The sequence below is a fragment of the Muscardinus avellanarius genome (genome assembly GCF_963383645.1).
Source record: "Muscardinus avellanarius genome assembly, chromosome: 12".
NCBI classification, from domain to species: domain Eukaryota; kingdom Metazoa; phylum Chordata; class Mammalia; order Rodentia; family Gliridae; genus Muscardinus; species Muscardinus avellanarius.
Genome location: NC_137798.1, coordinates 74,141,334 through 74,159,654, shown reverse-complemented (window position 1 = coordinate 74,159,654; position 18,321 = coordinate 74,141,334). Strand labels below are relative to the sequence as shown.

At 41.9% G+C, this 18,321-nt stretch overlaps 1 protein-coding gene across 1 annotated transcript; it reads left to right on the top strand.

Moving 5' to 3' along the window:
• Nucleotides 1-19: 19 nt before the first annotated feature.
• Nucleotides 20-14,947, top strand: ERH (ERH mRNA splicing and mitosis factor). The gene is made up of 4 exons (XM_080707358.1): nt 20-100; nt 2,615-2,702; nt 9,610-9,730; nt 14,826-14,947. Exons 1-4 carry the CDS (start codon nt 98-100, stop codon nt 14,926-14,928), a joined length of 315 nt encoding a protein of 104 aa, XP_080563484.1. The 5' UTR covers nt 20-97; the 3' UTR covers nt 14,929-14,947.
• The last annotated feature ends 3,374 nt before the right edge of the window (nt 14,948-18,321 follow it).

Below are 18,321 nucleotides of genomic sequence, written 5' to 3'. Positions count from 1 at the left end.
GGCTCCTCTCGCGGGGATTGGCTGTTGGCGGCGTTGCGGCTGAGCTCGTGTACGGCGGCGGTGTTGGCAGAGGCAGCAGCAAGAAGAGTTTGGCGCGATGGTGAGAAAGGCCTCGGCGGCTACCTGAGCCCCAGCTTCCCGGGCGGCCCTTGCCCCGTACATCTTCCGGCCCCCAGCCATCCTTTCCCAGCGAGCTGCCCCCGGCTCGTGGGGCTGCCCTTCCTCTTCCCGCCGCGGAAACGTCGGGCCTGGCTGTAGGCCCCGACCGGGTCCGCGCTTAGGGCGGCGCGCCCGCCTGCTGGCCGGAGCGAGGCGTGCGCGCTGGGCTCTCTCCTAAGTGCTAGTTGGAGGGAGGTGCAGGCTCGGTGCCCTTTCCCTCCAGCGCCCAAGCCTACTGTAGGAACAATGGCTGGGGGGTTTGACAAACCTTTATTCCTGAAACTGACAGTATCGTCGCTCTACTGTTCCTCCCATGTGGTCCAGGCGAGGTCTTAGTTTGCTTTGTAGCGCGCTTCTCGGCCGTTTCCTTTCGTTTTCCTTCGCTCGGCCTTTAAAAAGTATTTTTTTCTAAAACCCCCTGGTGCTTCATTTGGCGTTTCCATTAGCCCTCAATCTCGGTTTTACCTTTATTTTTATTCTCTTTGGGCTACCGTCTGCAAAGATAGGGTCAACTAGCTTGGCATCCAGGCCCTTTAGAAACTGACCTGGGTGGTAGTGGAGTGGATGGGTTGTTGCTTTTTATTTAGAGCAGCAAATGGGAAATTCTCACAGGGATTACTAGGAATCAGGGTTATTTCACCTTCTCTGGTTGCTGCACTCATTGCTCACGAGGAGCTTTTTTATGTTGTACTTTTCTGAGTTGAGATATTTCAGTGTTTGGCTCAGCATAATCTAAGAACCGGGAATAGAAGGCCAGACCTCAGTTCCTATTTTGCCTTGAGTAGCAGTGTGGGCTTGGCCAACTCACTCTACTTCTGAGTTTACTTCTTTGCCTTTCTGTCACTACTAGGTATTATATTAAAATATTTATATTGAATTCTGAGAAAGTGACAGCAATGGTATCAATAGTTTATTCTTATTGGAATGGGTTATTGCAGTAATATCAGTGGTCTATTCTCATTAGACAAATGTCATTGATAGCATCAAGGGTTTTTTTATTTTTAATTTTGGAGGAGCATCTGAAACTAATGAGCAAAGTGTATGTTTTATATTTCTGCAGTAAGAATGATTTTTAGGTAGGGTTCATGCTTGTGGGACTTTACTTTTCAAAGCCAGATTGAATCACTGCTGCTTGGTAATCAGAATAAGGGGTTGTGTTTGTGTTTTTTTTGTTTTTGTTTTTGTTTTTTTTTGGTGGTGGTGGTGGCTGCTGAGGATGGAATCCAGGGCTTTCTACTTCCGGGCTATACCCAGAAATTTTTCATAACTTTTTTCTGACATGGGTTTTACAGTCTTTTTATCCTATTGCAATAAATAGAAAAAATATATACTTCCCCCCCCCCATTCCTCCTGAGAAAGGATCTATAAGAAAAGCAAGGACCAAATTTGTCCAGAAAGACAACTGATAGGACTAGTAAAACCAAAGACAAAAGTAACTAAACTGGCTTTTTAATTTTAGAAAAAGAGCAGAATGAATTAAGTCTTAAATGTTATAGTTATTGTATAGTCAAACCCTGTTGCAAGGGTGCTAGCATGGTTTCTATAATGTCATTTTTTTAACAAATGACATGTTGAAACTGCTTTTTTTTTTTTTTTTTTTTTAAGGTGTGGAGGGGTGCTGGGAATTAAATCCAGAGGCATTCTACCTCCAGGCTACATTCCCTGCCCTATTTTATTTTTATTTTTGAAGCAGGGTTTCACTAAGTTGTGGAGAGCCTCACAAAGTTTCTAAGGCTGGCTTTGAACCAGGGCCTCGCTTATCTTATACACTAGGGGCCTCACTTATACACTAGGCAAGCTCTACCACTGAGCAGCATCCTCAGCTGCTGATAGCACACTGGGGCAAATGCATGCATATTTTGGAAGACCGACCTAATTTTTGTGTGTGTGGTACTGGGGGTGGAACCCAGGGGCTTTCTACTTCCAGGCTATACTCCCAGACCTCTTTTATATTTTATTTGGAAACAGGGTCTCACTAAGTTGCTGAGAGCCTCACTCAGTAGCTGAGGCTGGCTTCGAACCTGTGCGATCCTCCTGTCTCAGCCTCCCAAACTCTGGGATTACAAGCGTGCGCCACCACGCCCAGCTAATTCATGGTGGGGTTTTTTTTTGGGGGGTGGGGTTGAGGTTTTTTGGTTTTTTGTTTGTTTGTTTGTTTTTGGTGGTACTAGGGATGGAACCCTTCTACCTCCAGACTATACTCCCAGACCTATTATATTTTACTTGGAAACAGGGTCTCTTAAGCCAGCAAGCCTGCCTTCGAACCTGCGCAATCCTCTGGTCTCCGCCTCCCAAGTGCAGGGATTACAAGCATGTGTCACCACACCTGGCTAATTCATGGCATTTTAATAACTAACAATCAGTAATGTGTCACAGATGGGGATTTCATATCATATTGTGGATTTCTTAAATACAAGTTAGAAACTTATATTGAAATTGCTTTATTTCCCTCCAGTCTCACACCATTTTGCTGGTACAGCCTACCAAGAGGCCGGAAGGCAGAACTTACGCTGACTATGAATCTGTGAATGAATGCATGGAAGGTGAGATTAATACTAGCCAAAGGGTAGAATCATTGGAGGTTTTTTGTTTTCCCTGACATTCACTATTAAAACATGTCTCATTTAGACATTGAGTTTGTTTTTTCCCTCTAGATTTTTTGAACTGTTAATTTGAGTGAGGAAGTAGATATGTAAGGTGGACTACTTGTTAAATATTTCATACATTTAAGCATATGTTTTTTGCTGTAAACATTGACTTTTAAGTGATCCTTACATACATAATCAATAATGTTCAAAAGTTCTTTGGGTGTTTTGTAAATATTCTGTTGTTATTATGTTATGTAAATATTTTGCAGATGTTCATTGTATATTCTGGCTAAACTCTAGCATCGAAGAGCCCTTAAGTCATGTTCTGGGGATGGCTTCTAAATCTAGTAGTCTGCCTACTAAACAAACATTCAAGACTGTTTAGATTTGGGTACAGCCCATCAGAATGTGTGAGAAAATAAAAATTAGCCTAGAGAATAAAGGCTAATGGAACCAAATCAGCATAATCTACTGTGCATTTGACAAGCTGACATCACCCTGAAGGGATGTCTTCTTAATGCTATTATTTCTTAATGTTTCTTTACTTAGTAAACCATTAGGGCACATGGATTGAATATTCACAAATCGGATTTTTTGGGAGGGGTTTTTTGTTTGTTTTTTTTTTTTGTGTGGGTCTGGGGATGGAACCCAGGGGCATTCTACCTCTGAGCTAGATCCCAGCCCTATTTTTTTTTTTTTATTATTCTTTATTTTGAAACAGGGTCTCACTAAGTTGCGGAGGGCCTAAGTAGCTGAGGCTGTCCGCGAACCGCAATCCTCTGGTCTCAGCCTCCCAGATGCTGGGATTACAAGCGTGCGCCACCACGCCCCACTCAGATCTATCCTTATGTTTGATCATTACATCAAGTTAGTTGTATGTATCCCCACATCCTTTCTAGCAGATTGTTTGTTCTTTATTTTCTTCTTCTAATGATTGTGTGGTCACTTTATTTTTGCTGCTGAGCCTATCCTTGGAACTTTTTGTATTTTGTAGTACCGGGTGTGGAACCCAGGGGCATTCTACTTCTGGGCGACACTCCCAGACCTGTTTTATACTTTATTTGGAAACAGGGTCTCACTAGGTTGCTGAGAGCCTCACATAAGTAGCTGAAGCTGACTTTGAACCTGTGTGATCCTCCTGTCTCAGCCTCCCAAGGGCAGGGATTACAAGGGTGTGCCACCATGCCCAGCTTAGAACTGTTGATTATTTAAGATTAACTGGGTTATACTTAATCTGCAAAACCGGTGAGTATGCTTGTAAGGAAAAAAAGCAAATTTGTAATCAGAGATGGCATCTAGGTAACTGATGCTATTTCTTCTGGGCTGCCACCAAATTCTACTCTCGATCTACTTATTTATTGATTTTATTTATTGATTTATTTGCTACTGGGGATTGAACCCAGGGGCATTCTACCTCTGGGCTACACCACCAGACCTTTTAATTTTTTTATTTGGAAACAGGGTCTCATTGCTCTCGGTCTCCCAAATGCTGGGATTACAAGTGTGTGCCACCATGCCCGGCATTGCTCTGGTTTTAAAGAAGAGCAGGGACTTTTTCGTGATCTCTTTTTAACCACTTTTGCGTGTTTTCTTAACCTGTATTGTCCTATTTGGTCTTTGATTCTGCAGTACTTAATTAACCTCTGCTGGTTTTAGTAAAACCTTTTTTGTTTTTTGGTTTTTTTTTGGGGGGGGGGGGTGTTCTGGAAACCCTTCTACCTCCGGGCTATGCTCCCAGACCTATTTTTTTATATTTTTATTTGGAAACAGGGTCTCTTAAGCCAGCACAGTTGGCTTCGAACCTGCTTCCTGTCTCCGCCTCCCAAGGGCGGGGATTACAAGCGTGCGCCACCACGCCCGGCTAGTAAAACCTTTTTGAAGTTAAAATAGGCTTCAGTTTATAGAAAAATTGAACAGAAAGTAGGAGTTCCATATAACTCCCTCTCCCTACCTCTACAGTTTCCTCTGTTACTAGCATCTTGCAGTAGTGTGTACATTTGCTACAGTGATGAACCAATATTAATACATTATTAACTAAAGTCCATAGTTTGCATTAGGATTCATTTTTTGTATTGAGCAGTTCAGTGGATTTTGTCAAGTTCATGAGATCATGGATCCGTCATTACAGCACCATACAGAATAGTTTGCCTGCCCTGGAAATCCCGTTACACGTGTTCATTTCCTCCTACACCACCCTCTAAACCCCTGGCAACCCACAAGTCTAAAAAGTTAAAGCAGAATGATTAAATTAGTTCTCACATAGTGGTTGCCAAATGGTAATTTTCTTAGTCTGTTTTTTATTCTTGTAGTGGTTAAAATACTCCTTTATAAACCGGGCATGATGGCACACACTTGTAATCCCAGCATTTGGGAGGCTGAGGCAGAAGGATTGCAGGTTCTCAGCCAGCCTCAGCTCCTACTTAGGCCCTCTGCAACTTAGTGAGGCCTTGTTTCAAAATAAAGAATAAAAAATAGGGCTGGGGTGTAGCTCAGAGGTAGAATGCCCCTGGGTTCCATCCCCAGTCTTGTGCAGGCACGCGCGCGCTCGCTCGCGCACTCTGTGTGTGTGTGTGTGTGTGTGTGTGTGTGTGTGTGTGTGTGTGTGTAGTGTCCCGCTAAAATGCAGAGCTTTTCCTCTCTAAACACTCCCTACCTTTTGGTACTGGAGGTTGAACCCAAAGGGTGTTCTACCTTTTAGCTACATCCCAGTCCTTTTTAAATTTTATTTTATTTTGAAATAGGATCTCTCTAAGGTGCTGAGAATCTAAGCTTCCCAAATACTGAACTTGCGGGTGTGCACAAAAGTGCCTGGCAGCAACCTACACCTTTGTGTGTGGGGGGGTGGGGGGGGTTGCTAGGAATAGAACCACTGATCTTATTGCTGTCTCTAGTTTTGTGATTTCAAGAATGTCATGTTGGAATTGTATAGAAGTTAGCATTTTTCTTATTCTTTTTTGGTTATGCTGAGATTGAACCCAGGGTCTCATGATGCATGCTAGACAAGCATTCTACCACTGAGCTAGAATGTGGCATTTTGTGATTGGCTTCTTTAACCCAGAAATAAGCTCAAGGTTCTCCCATGGTTTTATTGTTCATTTCCTTTTATCACTGAATTAATATTTCATTGTATGAATGTACCACAGTTTTGGTATCCATATTACTTCCCTTTTGGTAATATTTTTTTAATTGGTGCATTGTAGTCATACATCTTAATAGGGTACAAGATGGTAGAGGCATACATGCACACATCACTCATTTAGCCCCTCATCTCCCATGCCACATTTTTGTCAATTATTAATAAAACAACTTTATTAGTAAACATTTATGTACAGTGTTTTTGTTGTTTTGGTTTTGGGGAGTTTTTTGCTGGTATTGGGGATAGAACCCGCAGTACATCCCCAGCCCAGTTTTATGTTTGTCTTTCATTGAAACAGGATCTCAGTTGTCAAGACTGGCCTCAAACCTGTGTTCCAAGTGGCTGTTATCATTTCATGTCCCCATTAGAAGTGAATGAGGGCTCCTTTTGCTCCAGTCCATTGAGTTGTTTCAGATTTGAGCCGTTTTAATAGGTGTGCTGTGGTATCTCATCACTGCGTAATTTGCCAGTGACGTGTGATGTTTGTGGAACTTGTGTGTGTGTGGGGGGGGGCACTGGGGATTGAACCCAGAGGCATTCTACCTCTGAGCTCAACCCACAGCCCGATTTTATTCATTTGGAAACAGGGTCTAGCAACCTAATGTCTCAGCCTCCCAAGTACTGGGATTATAAGCATGGGCCACCATAATACCTGGCTGTTGAGACCTTCTGTCCACTTTTTTATTGAGTTTGTTTCTGTTGGATTTTAGGGGTTCTTCTATATTTTGGGCACCCATTTGAGTATTGCCATCTTTTTTTTTGCGGGTCTGGGGATGGAACCCAGAGGCATTTGACCTCCGAGCTACACCCCCTGCCCAATTTTTTATTTATTTTGAAACAGGGTCTCACTGAGTTGTGAAGGGCCTAAGAGCTGAGGTTGTCTGCAAACTGTGATCCTCCAGTCTCAGGTTCCCAAATGCTGGGATTACAAGCGTGCGTCACCAGGCCCGGCGGAGTGTTGCCATCTTAATGTTGTCTTCTAATCCATGAACACTGGCTGTCTTTCCATTTATTTAGGTCTTTCAAAGACATTTTATAGTTTTCATTATACAAGTCTTGTGCTTCTTTTGTTAAATTCATTCCTAAGAGCTTTATTATTTTTATTCTGTTGAAAATGGTATTTTCTTAATTTCATTTTCAGATTAGGATATAGAAATAAAATTGATTTTCATGCATTATATTCTGCATCTTTGTTGTACTCAATTATTCTAATAGTTTTTTGTGTGTAAATGATCTTAGGATTTTTTTGTCTACAAGATCATATTACAGACATTGGTATTTCTTCCTTTATTTATTTATTTATTTATTTATTTATTGGTAGTACTGGGGTTCCTGGAAATCCTTCTGCCTCTGGGCTATACTCCCAGACCTTTTTTTTTTTTTTTTTTTTTTTTTTTTTTTTTGAAACAGGGTCTCTTAAGCCAGCGCACCTACGGCTGGCTTTGAACCTGCGCGATCCTCCTGTCTCCGCCTCCCAAGCCGGGGATTGCAAGCCTGCGCCACCACGCCCCGCTCTTCCCTTATTTAAATGCCTGTTGACCTCTTTTTCTTACCTAATCACCTTGGCTAGAACTTACAATGTTGAACAGAAGTGGCCAGAGTAGTTATTCCAGTTTTCTTCCTAATCTTAACAGAAAAGCATCCAGTCTTTCAGTATTAAGTATGATAGAAACTGAATCAGTACCTTTTTAAGAGGAGCAGTGAATTTTCCTGGGTTTTGTATTCTTTCCATTCAGTACCTTATGAATGATATGTGATCAGTGTAATTTACCAGTAACAATAAAAAAAAACCCTGGTTGCTTGATAGTTTTGTGGTTGAATATGCTTTTAGAAAATTAATTTAGAGGTGCATTGAGGGCCTATGTGTTCTATATAGAAAGTTTTTCCCAGATTACATTTATGTCACTTTGTTCATTCGTAATAGTCCTAAAAGTACTTTATAGGAATGGAATAAAAAGTTATATTTCCTTTATGAGAATGAGAGAGGAGTGCCTTACTGGATAAAAATTAAAATTGGTGTTCTCTGGGGATATAGCTCAGTGGTAGAGTGTGTGCCTAGCAGTTTGATACCAAGTACACGCCAAAGGTAATACTCCCCCAAATGATCTATACATTCCATGCATCTTCCTCCTCCTCTACCCGTCCTTTCTGGCTTTGCTGAGGTTTCTGACTACATTATATGGAGTCTCTCTAGTATCCCTAATACTCCCTTAGCTTGAGTATATTAGAGAAAACATGTTCCTTCTCTTCCTGTGCTTGGCTAATCTCACCTAACATAATGTTCTCCAGGTATTTCCATCTTCTTGTGAATGACATGATTTTGTTCTTTATAGCTGAATAGAATTCCATTGTGTGTATTTCCCATAATTTTGCAATCCATTCATCTATTGATGGAGACCTAGGTTGGTTCCATATTTTATAGCTTTTGCAAACTGTGTTGCTATGAACACGGGTATGCATATGTTACTGTAGTTCTCTGATTTCAACCCCTTTGGAAAGATACTCAGGAGTGGTATAGCTGGAGCATATGGTAGATCTGTTCCCAGTTTTCTAAGGAATCTCCACACTGAGGCCTACAGAATGGGAGAAGATCTTTACCAACTACCACTCTAATAGAGGGCTGATATCCAGAATATACAAAGGGCTCAAAAGACTCTACACTAACAAAACAAATAATCCAGTTAAGAAATGGGCAACTGAATTAGACAGATACTTCACAAAAGAAGAGATACAAATGGCTAATAGATACATGAAAAAATGTTCAACATCATTAGTTCATGTTCAACATCATTAGCCATCAGGGAGACGAAAATCAAAACTACACTGAGATTCCATCTAACCCCAATCAGAGTGGCAAGCATAAAGAAGTCAAATAACAAATGCTGGCAAGGATGTGGGGAAATAGGAACCCTTTTGCACTGTTGGTGGGAGTGCAAACTAGTATTACCACTTTTTGAAACATAGTTGACAAGTCTTTAAAATCCCATTAGCTAATTATTTTGTTAAAGACAGAATAGCTACAAATGTTCTCACGAGTTTATATATTTGTTTATTTTTGCAGTACTGGGGATTGAACCCAGTGGGATTCTACCCTCAAGCTACACCCCCAGCCCTATTTTTCATTCTTTATTTTGAAACAAGGTCTAATTTGCAGAGGGCCTCAATAAATATATAAGGCTGGCCTCAAACCTTTGAGCCATCATGCCTGGCTTAGTGAATTTATTTTTTAAAAAGTGCCAGGCGTGGTGGCACACGCTTGTAATCCCCACGCTTGGGAGGCAGAGACTAGAGGATTGCGCAGGTTGGAAGCCAGACATGCTGGCTTAGGAGACCCTGTTTCCAAATTTAAAAAGTATAAAATAGGTCTGGGAGTGTAGCCCTGAGGTAGAAGGGTTGCCAGTCGTGGTGGTGCACACTTGTAATCCCACCATTTGGGAGGCTAAGACGGAAGGATTGCAGTTCACGGACAGTCTCAGCTACTTAGTGAGACCCTGTTTCAAATAAAGAATAAAAAAAAAGGCTGAGGGTGTAGCTTGGAGGTAGAATGCCCCTGGGTTCCATTCCTGGTACTGCAAGAAAAAAAATTTTTTTTGCTAGTGGCAGTAGTTAAAAATGACCAATCTATATTCTTTTCTCACCTTAATTTTACTAAAATAAACATAAGCACATATATAGAAGTGTATCCTATTGTGACTTCTTGTGTTTTGTTTTGTTTTGGTCTCTCAGGTGTTTGTAAAATGTATGAAGAACATCTGAAAAGAATGAATCCCAACAGCCCCTCTATCACATATGATATCAGCCAGTTGTTTGATTTTATTGACGATCTGGCCGACCTCAGCTGCCTTGTGTAAGTATTAGCCATCATGTTTGTAACACACATTTTTTCTGTTGTTTATCTGTTTGAGGTGTTTATGATATTGCGAGTTTACTACCGGTCTGACACTGATCTTTCCATTTTGTGTACTGTATACTGTACACAAATTAATATATTTCACTAATGTATAGATAATAAATTAACAACATAAAGCCAAGGAATGTCTTAAACTTTTGTTAATTGATATAGTAATAGTCTTCCCCTAACCATAGTTTTCGTCTTGAGTAGTTGGTTTTCAATTAAAACTAAGACCATTCTCTTTTCATGACTTTTTTTAAAAATTTAAATATAGCCAGACATGGTGCCACATGCCTGTAATTACATTACTTGAGAGGCTGAAACAGGAGGATCACAAGTTTGAGGGCAGCCTCAGCAATGTAGCGAGACTCTCAACAACCTAGTGAGATCCTGTTTCAAAATAAAAAGGTGCTGGGAGTGTAGCTCGAAGGTGGAATGCCCTGCGTTCAATTTTTAGTACCACAAAACTTAAAACTATATAGGATTGAAATTCAGTTTTAATCCTCGTCTGTGCAAATATGTATATTTTAGTTTATTGGAATGGGGTTTGTGCAAATATGTATATTTTAGTTTATTGGGATGGGGTTTTTTTTTTGTTTTGTTTTGTTTAGCCATTGATACTAAGGATCATGAGTGTCATGGACTGACTAGATCTTCTCACCATGTGTGAATGGGAAACTGAGTGTAAATACAAATATAGCCATCTCACAGAGAAATGGGATACACCTCAGGATGACATTCAGTACCCAGGTGTTTGAGTACTGTCCAGTCATTGTGCCAGGCTGGAAGCAGCAGTGTTGAAAGCAGGCAGGTCCTGTTCACAGGCACTTCCTCCATCACTGCTCCGGCCCAGCCTGCAGCCTGGCCTCACCTGCTGTCTCCCCAGAGGTTCTTGGTGAAAACAAGCATTTCCTTGGGATTTTTAAGTTTGGTTTTCTGTGCCTCTTGTGTTTTGTTTATAGCCTTTTTCGAGGGGCAGGAGTGGTACTAGGGATTGAACCCAGGGGCATTCTATCTCTACGCTGTGCAGATCTATAGTGCTCGTCCCAATGCATGTGAAGCAGCCTGAAGCCAGGAATCTTGGTTTTCTCACCTGGGAGGCTTTAGTTAAGAATTAGCTGAATTAAACATAGCTGGGATTGGATCCTGGCTCCTAATGTGTGTTAGCTTCCTTGGGCAAGTTAGCTCATACTCCTAAACCTCAGTTGCACATTTGTAAAATTTAGATAAAATCTGCCTCACAAAACTGTTTATGAGGATCAAATGATTGCTTAGCACAGCAGTATGAAATATACAATAGGGTAATGCTGGGCGTGGTGGCGCACGCTTGCACGCTTGTAATCCCCGCGCTTGGGAGGCAGAGACAGGAGGATCGCGCAGGTTCAAAGCCAGCCGCACGCGCTGGCTTAGGAGACCCTGTTTCCAAGTAAAAATGTAAAAATAGGTCTGGGAGTGTAGCCCGGAGGTAGAAGGGCTTCCAGGAACCCCAGTACCACCAAAAAAAAAGAAAGAAAGAAAGAAAGAAAGAAATATACAATAGGGTCAGGTGTGGTGGCACATGCTTGTAATCCCAGCATTCGGGAGGCTGAGACCTGAGGATCGCGGTTCACGGACAGCCTCAGCTACTTAGTGAGGCCTTCTGGAACTCAGTGAGACCCAGTTTCAGAATAAAAAAAAAATAGGGTAGGGGGTATAGCTCGGAGGTTGAGTTCCATCCCCAAACCCGCAAAAAAATAAAGAATAATGGAGATAGAATGCCCCTGAGTTCAATCCCCAGTACGCAAAAACAAACAAAAAAACATCCTCAGCAATTTATCCAGCCTTAACAACAACCTGGGGGAACCTTGTTTCTAAATTAAAGATAAAAAGGACTGGGGTGTAGCTCAGAGGTGATATGCCCAGAGTTCGACCCTCAATACCACACACATACACACACGCACACACAGGTAGACCATCACTTTGATAACTTGTGCTATTAAGTGTAAACCAGAGCCAGGTGAAGTGTTGCACGCCTATAATCCCAGTACTTAAGAGGCTGAGGCAGGAGGATTGCAGATTCACAGCCGGCCTCAGCAACTTAGTGAGGCCCTCTGTGACTTAATGAGACCCTGTTTCAAAATAAAAAATAGGGCTGGGGGGTGTAACTCAGAGGTAGGAAGACCTTGTGTGTGTGTGTGTGTGTGATACACACACAAATATAAACCACATCTAGCATGCTAAGTTTGCAGCTAAAATAGTTCAGATACCCAAGAAATTGATGGTAATCTAGTTTTTGTCAGTTTGAAAAGCTATAAATTATAGCTTAAATTTGTGTTCTTCTGGTGACACAAGCCTGTAATCTCCATATTTGGGAGGCTGAGACAGGAGGATCACAGATTCAAGACCAGCCTCAACAACTTAGACTCTTAGCAACATAGGGAGAACCTTTTTCAAACACACACACACACACACACACACACACACACACTCACACGAGAAAAAAAGGAGCTAGGGGTGCAGCTCAGTGGTAGAATGCTTCTGGGTTCAATTCCCAGTACCATACATACACAAAAAATACTTTAGGATATATAGCCATTTCCCCACATGATTCTATGTCCCATTTGATGTTTGAATATTCCAGAGAAATGTGGTGTTTCCAAAGAGGTCGCCTGCTGCTATGGTACTTTCCATTGCAGCATAGCTTTCTCCCTTTTTGTTCACGGTATTCTTCCACCGAGCTACATCCTCCAGACCCTTTTTCTTAACCGCAGTCCCATAATGGGGATTGAATACGAGGCAAGTGCTTAAACATCTCCAGCCTTTTTGGTGGTGGTGGTGGTGGTGGTGGTGGTGGTGGTGGTGGTGGTGGTGGTGGTGGTCGTCGTGGTGGTGGTGGTGGTCGTCGTGGTGGTGGTGGTGGTGGTGGTCGTGGTCGTGGTCGTGGTGGTGGTCGTGGTGGTGGTCGTGGTCGTGGTCGTGGTCGTGGTACTGGGGATTTATTGAGCCCAGGGGCATTCTACCCCATCCCTCTTTCATTTAACTTATTTTGTGACACTGGAAATTGAACTCAGGGAGGAACATTCTACCTCTGAGCTATACCCCCAGCCTATTTTATTTTTTATTTAAGTACTGAGATTACAAGCATGTGCCACCACATCTGGCTAAGCTTGTGCGTTTTAAGTAAACCAGTTCTGACTTTATTCAAAGGAAGACTATATAAACATTTCTACTTTGGAGTATGTTTTCCTTGCCAAAAATTGGCATTTAGATTTCTTTCTCAGTGGTCAACAGCATCAAAAGTGTTTACTACTTAGCTATAAAGTTGCTTCACTTCTTTGAGCCTTGATTTCCTCACTTTTAAGAAAGGGAATAATTGATTGTACAGGGTTGTATAAAGATGACGTGAGTTAATACAGGTAAACACTTAAACCAAAACTACAATAAGTAGTACTTGGTGACATCTTAATAAGTATCTTTTGAATACATGAGACTTCTCGCTACTCTGAGTCAGCAATTGGTAAATATGATGCTTTGCTTTTCCAAGGTATCTCTAAGGTCTTTTTATGCTGAAAGGGCCTCTAAAGGCAAGCTGCATCTTGGAACTCTTGGGTTTCTGTGGTATTCCCACCAGATGGTGCATGCAGCCTTGAAAAGCTGTGATACGTGCTTTGTACGTGTACTTGCTCTGGTGGCTTTTTTTTTTTTTTTTTTTTTTTTTTTTTTTTGGTAGGATAGCTGTAATTGGGGCTCTCAAAAGAATATTATCTAACCAGCTAGATTTTTGTTTATAGGTCAGCTAAGCAGTTTGTTTTTCATGTCTTCTTGTAAAGATGCCTTAATTGCCTATTAAGTGTGCTATGGGTTCTGAAAAACCTTCAGTTTCATGGGAGTATTACTTGTAGTGCTAGTCTTCTCACCTTTACCTTTTTCTTATAAAAGATATTTGGGGACTTGCTGTGTCTTCTGATAATTCTATTTTAAAACAGGGTGTCACTAAGTTGCTCCAACCTGTGTTCCTGTCTCAGCCTCCCAAGTGCTGAGGTTACAGGCATGTGCCACCATGCCCTGATAGCATTATTTATTTCATATATATATTGTGTGGGTTTGGGGTGGAACCCAGGGGCATTTGACCTCCAAGGTACACCCCTGCTCTATTTGTTATTCTTTATTTTGAAACAGTACCTCACTAGGTTGCAGAGGGCCTCACTAAGTAGCTGAGGCTGTCCACAAGCCATGATCCTCCTCCGGTCTCAGCCTCCTGAATGCTGGGATTATAAGTGTGAAAAGTGAATCCAGCTGGGTGTGGTCACACATGCTTATAATCTCAGTACTTGGGAGACTGAGACCGGAGGTCTCAAGTTTATGGAATAAAAATGGAACTGGGGGTTTGTGGCTTAGAACTAACCTGGCAAGACAAAACAAAAACAGGGCTAGGAGTAAAACTGTTTCAAAACAAAAAGTAAAAAGGGCTAGGAGTAAAACTCAGACATAGAATGCCCCTGTGTTCAGTCCCCAGTATCAGGCACACGCGCGCGCACGCACACACACACACATACACACTATCTCAGTGATAGGGTTTGCCTGGCATACAGGGGTCCTGGGTTTGATCCTCAGCATTGCAAAAAAGGAAGAACAAATGAGGAGGAAATCTATGTGGCAGTGATATATTTTTAAAGATTTTTAGTTGATTCGAAATAAATTTAGCAAATCTAAAGTTTATACTAGTGTTTGGTTTTGCTTTTTAATCACTAAAGGAACTTTAAAAATAGTAACTACGTGGGAGAAAGAACACATGGTTTCTGATGAGATTCTGTTACGAAGTCGATACGGAACATATTGAGCATTTAACTTTAGCGCTCTAGGCCTTGGTTTCTTTTGCACTGTAAGATTATACTAGGTGACCTGCAGTTCATGTTGGTTAATTCAACAGCTATGTAAGGTGTTTTTTGAGCTTGACTTTAAGTCCATGTATTGAAATCCTCACATGATGCCCTTGTTGGGCAGTTGTAGTTGGTGCTATAAGCCCGTGATAGTAAGTGACCACTCTTTGCTTTTGACTTTCTTTTCCTAGTTACCGAGCTGATACCCAGACTTACCAGCCTTACAACAAAGACTGGATCAAAGAGAAGATTTACGTGCTTCTTCGTCGGCAGGCCCAACAGGCTGGGAAATAATTGGGTTGGAAGCGTTGGGGTTGGGGCTGAGCTGGGCTTGGAACACAGGTTGTGTACAGTGCTGAAGTAGAAGTTTTGTACTAGAGTCCTGTTTCCATTTTGTTACACTCTAGCCAAGATTGAATGTAGTAGATGAAATGTGAGGATCTTTTCAATCTGATCCCCCACTGCCCCTTTTTTTTCTTTTCTTTCCTTCCTTCCTTCCTTTTTTCTAAAACATTTTTATGATGACTTAGGTTGCAGTTGTTCTTGTCAGTTAATGTTGGTTCCAGTCCTTGGAACTGTTCATACCTGCTTTATAACATTCACTGTACTAACCCTTCAAGATGGGGTGGGGGCTAGTGACACCCTTTATAGTTATGTCCTCAAGATAAAGTCTTAGTGAAAAAATAAATGTTTTCTTTAGTTACATTGTCTCTTGAGTGGTGTTTTTTGTTTGTTTTTGCCTCCGAATATTGTGTTGTCTTGTAAAGCATTACTAGTTTTAAAACCAATAGGCCACTACAGAAATAATTTGAAGTTTCTATGTGTTTGAACACATTTTGCTATGGTTTATATGAAGCTAATAAGCTGTTGCCTTTTTTCCCCAGCATTCAGTCAATTTCATTTGTAGCCCTAAGAGTTGTGTGCTGTTGATACAGACATACAGACGCTCTGGATTTACAGTGGGGTTGTGCCTGATGAAGCCATTATAAGTTGAAATGTCCTATGGTCAAATGATTTAATATCCCTAAACTACAGAACAGCATGCTATTTTCCCTGGTGACCCCATGGCTGGCTGGGAGCTGGGACTTGCTGCCCCTGCCCAGGATCACTGGAGCATCTCATGCCATATATTGGTAGCTTGGAAAAAAAGATCAAAATTCTAAATATGGTTTCTACTAAATGTGTATCACTTTTCACACCATCTTGAGTTTGGGACCATCTGTAAAAGACTTACTGGCAAAATAGTTTGTCTGCTGCAGCAGCCAGGTTAGCACTTTAGATCTGCCCAAGCACTCTTTCTGGGAGGTCCTTGTGTTCTCAGAGCCTTTAACTGCTAGATACTAATTGCTCCTGTTTTGGAAAAGGGAGGGGGGAGCACAAGATAACCTTGCTTTCAATGTAGAGGGTGTAGAGTTGTATTTGTCTTGAACATACCATAACTATATGTGGATACCCCAATTCTGCCATTATCATTTCACCAATGGCCAGTGTCTTTACACATTGTTAGACTGGCTTTATTTATTATTTATTCATTTAATTTTTGGTGGTACTGGGGTTCCTGGAAGCCCTTCTATCTCCGGGCTATACTCCCAGACCTATTTTTACATTTTTATTTGGAAACAGGGTCTCCTAAGCCAGTGCGTGTAGCTGTCTTCGAACCCGCGCAATCCTCCTGTCTCTGCCTCCCAAGCGCGGGGATTACAAGCGTGCGACACCACGCCCAGCTTAGCCAGTGTCTTTACACATTGTTAGACTGGCTTTATTTCTAAACAGGGTCCCACTAAGTTGCAAAGGACCTTGCTAAGTTGCTGAGGTGTGATCTTCCTGTCTCAGCCTCCCGAGTACTAAGATTACAAATGTACACCACCATGCCAGCAGATTGGGAGGTTTTTAGAAGGCTTCTGTCTGGCCTAATATTCCTGCTCTCTCTACCTCAACTTCCACATTAGGGCCATATCCAAGGGATGCTATTAGAAAGAAATGTGAGTTTATATGTTAGTATAGTGGTACGAAGATGAATACTTAGCCATAATATTTTGCTACTCAGGAAACATTTTCACATCTTAATCATCACAGCAACCTTTTGAGGTAGCAAAGAATTATTAATAATGAAAACTACGCCCAGGTTACCCAAGTAATTCACCCGGATGACAGAACAGTGCCACAGAGGAAAAGACAAAGTTTTAATCTCAAGGATCTTGAAGCGGTTGGGGAACCACAACAACTGGCTGTGGGCTACAAAGCAAATCCCTCTCATGACTGTCAGAATAGCCTTTTAAGATCACCAGATACTTGGATTCACAAGACCTGAAGAGGTCACATTTGGCACAAGTTGACTCCAAAGCAAACCGCTTTCCAACCTAGCAGCAGTGTTTCTCATCAGGAGCAGGCCTTGTGGAGGCTCATAACAACAACCCAGGAATTAATTCTCAGCACATGTGTACACAGCAGCTCAAGTGCAAGAGCAAGACTCCCTATGCACAAGAGCCATCGTGTAATAACTGCATAGACACTGGGTCTGCAGGAGTTAGCCCCCGGGATACTCACTGCATTCAGAGAAACCACAAGGTTGTGTCTTCCCACCTTAGAGTCGTCGTTTCTTTCAATGTGAGTGGAACTTCCTCGAGGCTTTTACCATAAGCAATCTTGCTAGTAGTGTTTCCAAGAATAGACCTAGAAAACGTGCCCACCGTTGGGATATGGGGACAAAGAAAGCACGGCCTGACAGTAAGGGAGAGGCTTTATTTAGAAATAAAATCTAGAAGGAGATATCCGAGGAGAGAGCCCATGAGAGTCAGAAGCCCACCTCCTTATAGGCTAGGGACAGGGAAATGGGTACGGGATAGTCACATAAGCCACGTCAGGACAATAGTCAGGGGTGTTTCTCTTTGATCCTTGTTCTCAGTCCTCTGGAAAGGCCTCGTGGCCACACCTAACAGTGCCCATTCCCACACTCAAATTTGTTATACACACACACACACACACACACACACACACATATGTGTATAAGATGGCACATCTTTGTGGCTTCATGAGGGAAATGGTGGTTTGTGGCAGGGTCTCACTGTTGCCCCTGCTGGTCTTGAATTCCTAGACTTAAGTAATCCTCCTGCCTCAGCCTCCTGAGTAAAGTAGCTAGGACGACAATTACATGCCACAGTGGCCCAGCTGGAAGTTGGCATTTAAATTGGCTTGGGAAGATAGCTAGACTTTGAAAGCAGGATCAAAATAATGAGATAGTAAAGCATTGGAAATGTTTGAAGAATAGCAAGTATATCGTGGTCGGCGTAAAGGGAGAATTTAGAAGAGGTGGGATAAAGGCCAGCAAAGCTGCAGCTACACTGCTGCAAGCCGCAAGCCGCAAGCCAAGGGCTTAAATCTAATAACATGGCTGCAGGTAGCCTTAAAGGCTTTTTCAGGCATAACCTGTCAAATCTCTGCATTAGAAGGATTAAACACTACTCTGCTTATACTGGATTAGAAAGCCAAAGAGTATATCCCAAGAGCCAAGTCAAGAATTTTTCAGTGAGAAGTAAAATAAGGGTGGGGGGCTTTTGATTTGGATTTTCAGAGGAAATAGAATAGTCAGGGAAGGCAAAGTTCACTGAAAACTTGAAAGATAGTGGTACTATAACATGATAAATTGAGGATCAATTTTCTTCTTAATAGAGGCAATTTATGTATGAA

Bases quoted from the DNA above. Each gene is read 5' to 3' on its own strand.
- ERH (XM_080707358.1), top strand. The intron at 2,703-9,609 runs GTGAGATTAATA...TTGGTCTCTCAG, and splicing joins TGTGAATGAATGCATGGAAG to GTGTTTGTAAAATGTATGAA. The intron at 9,731-14,825 runs GTAAGTATTAGC...TTCTTTTCCTAG, and splicing joins GCCGACCTCAGCTGCCTTGT to TTACCGAGCTGATACCCAGA.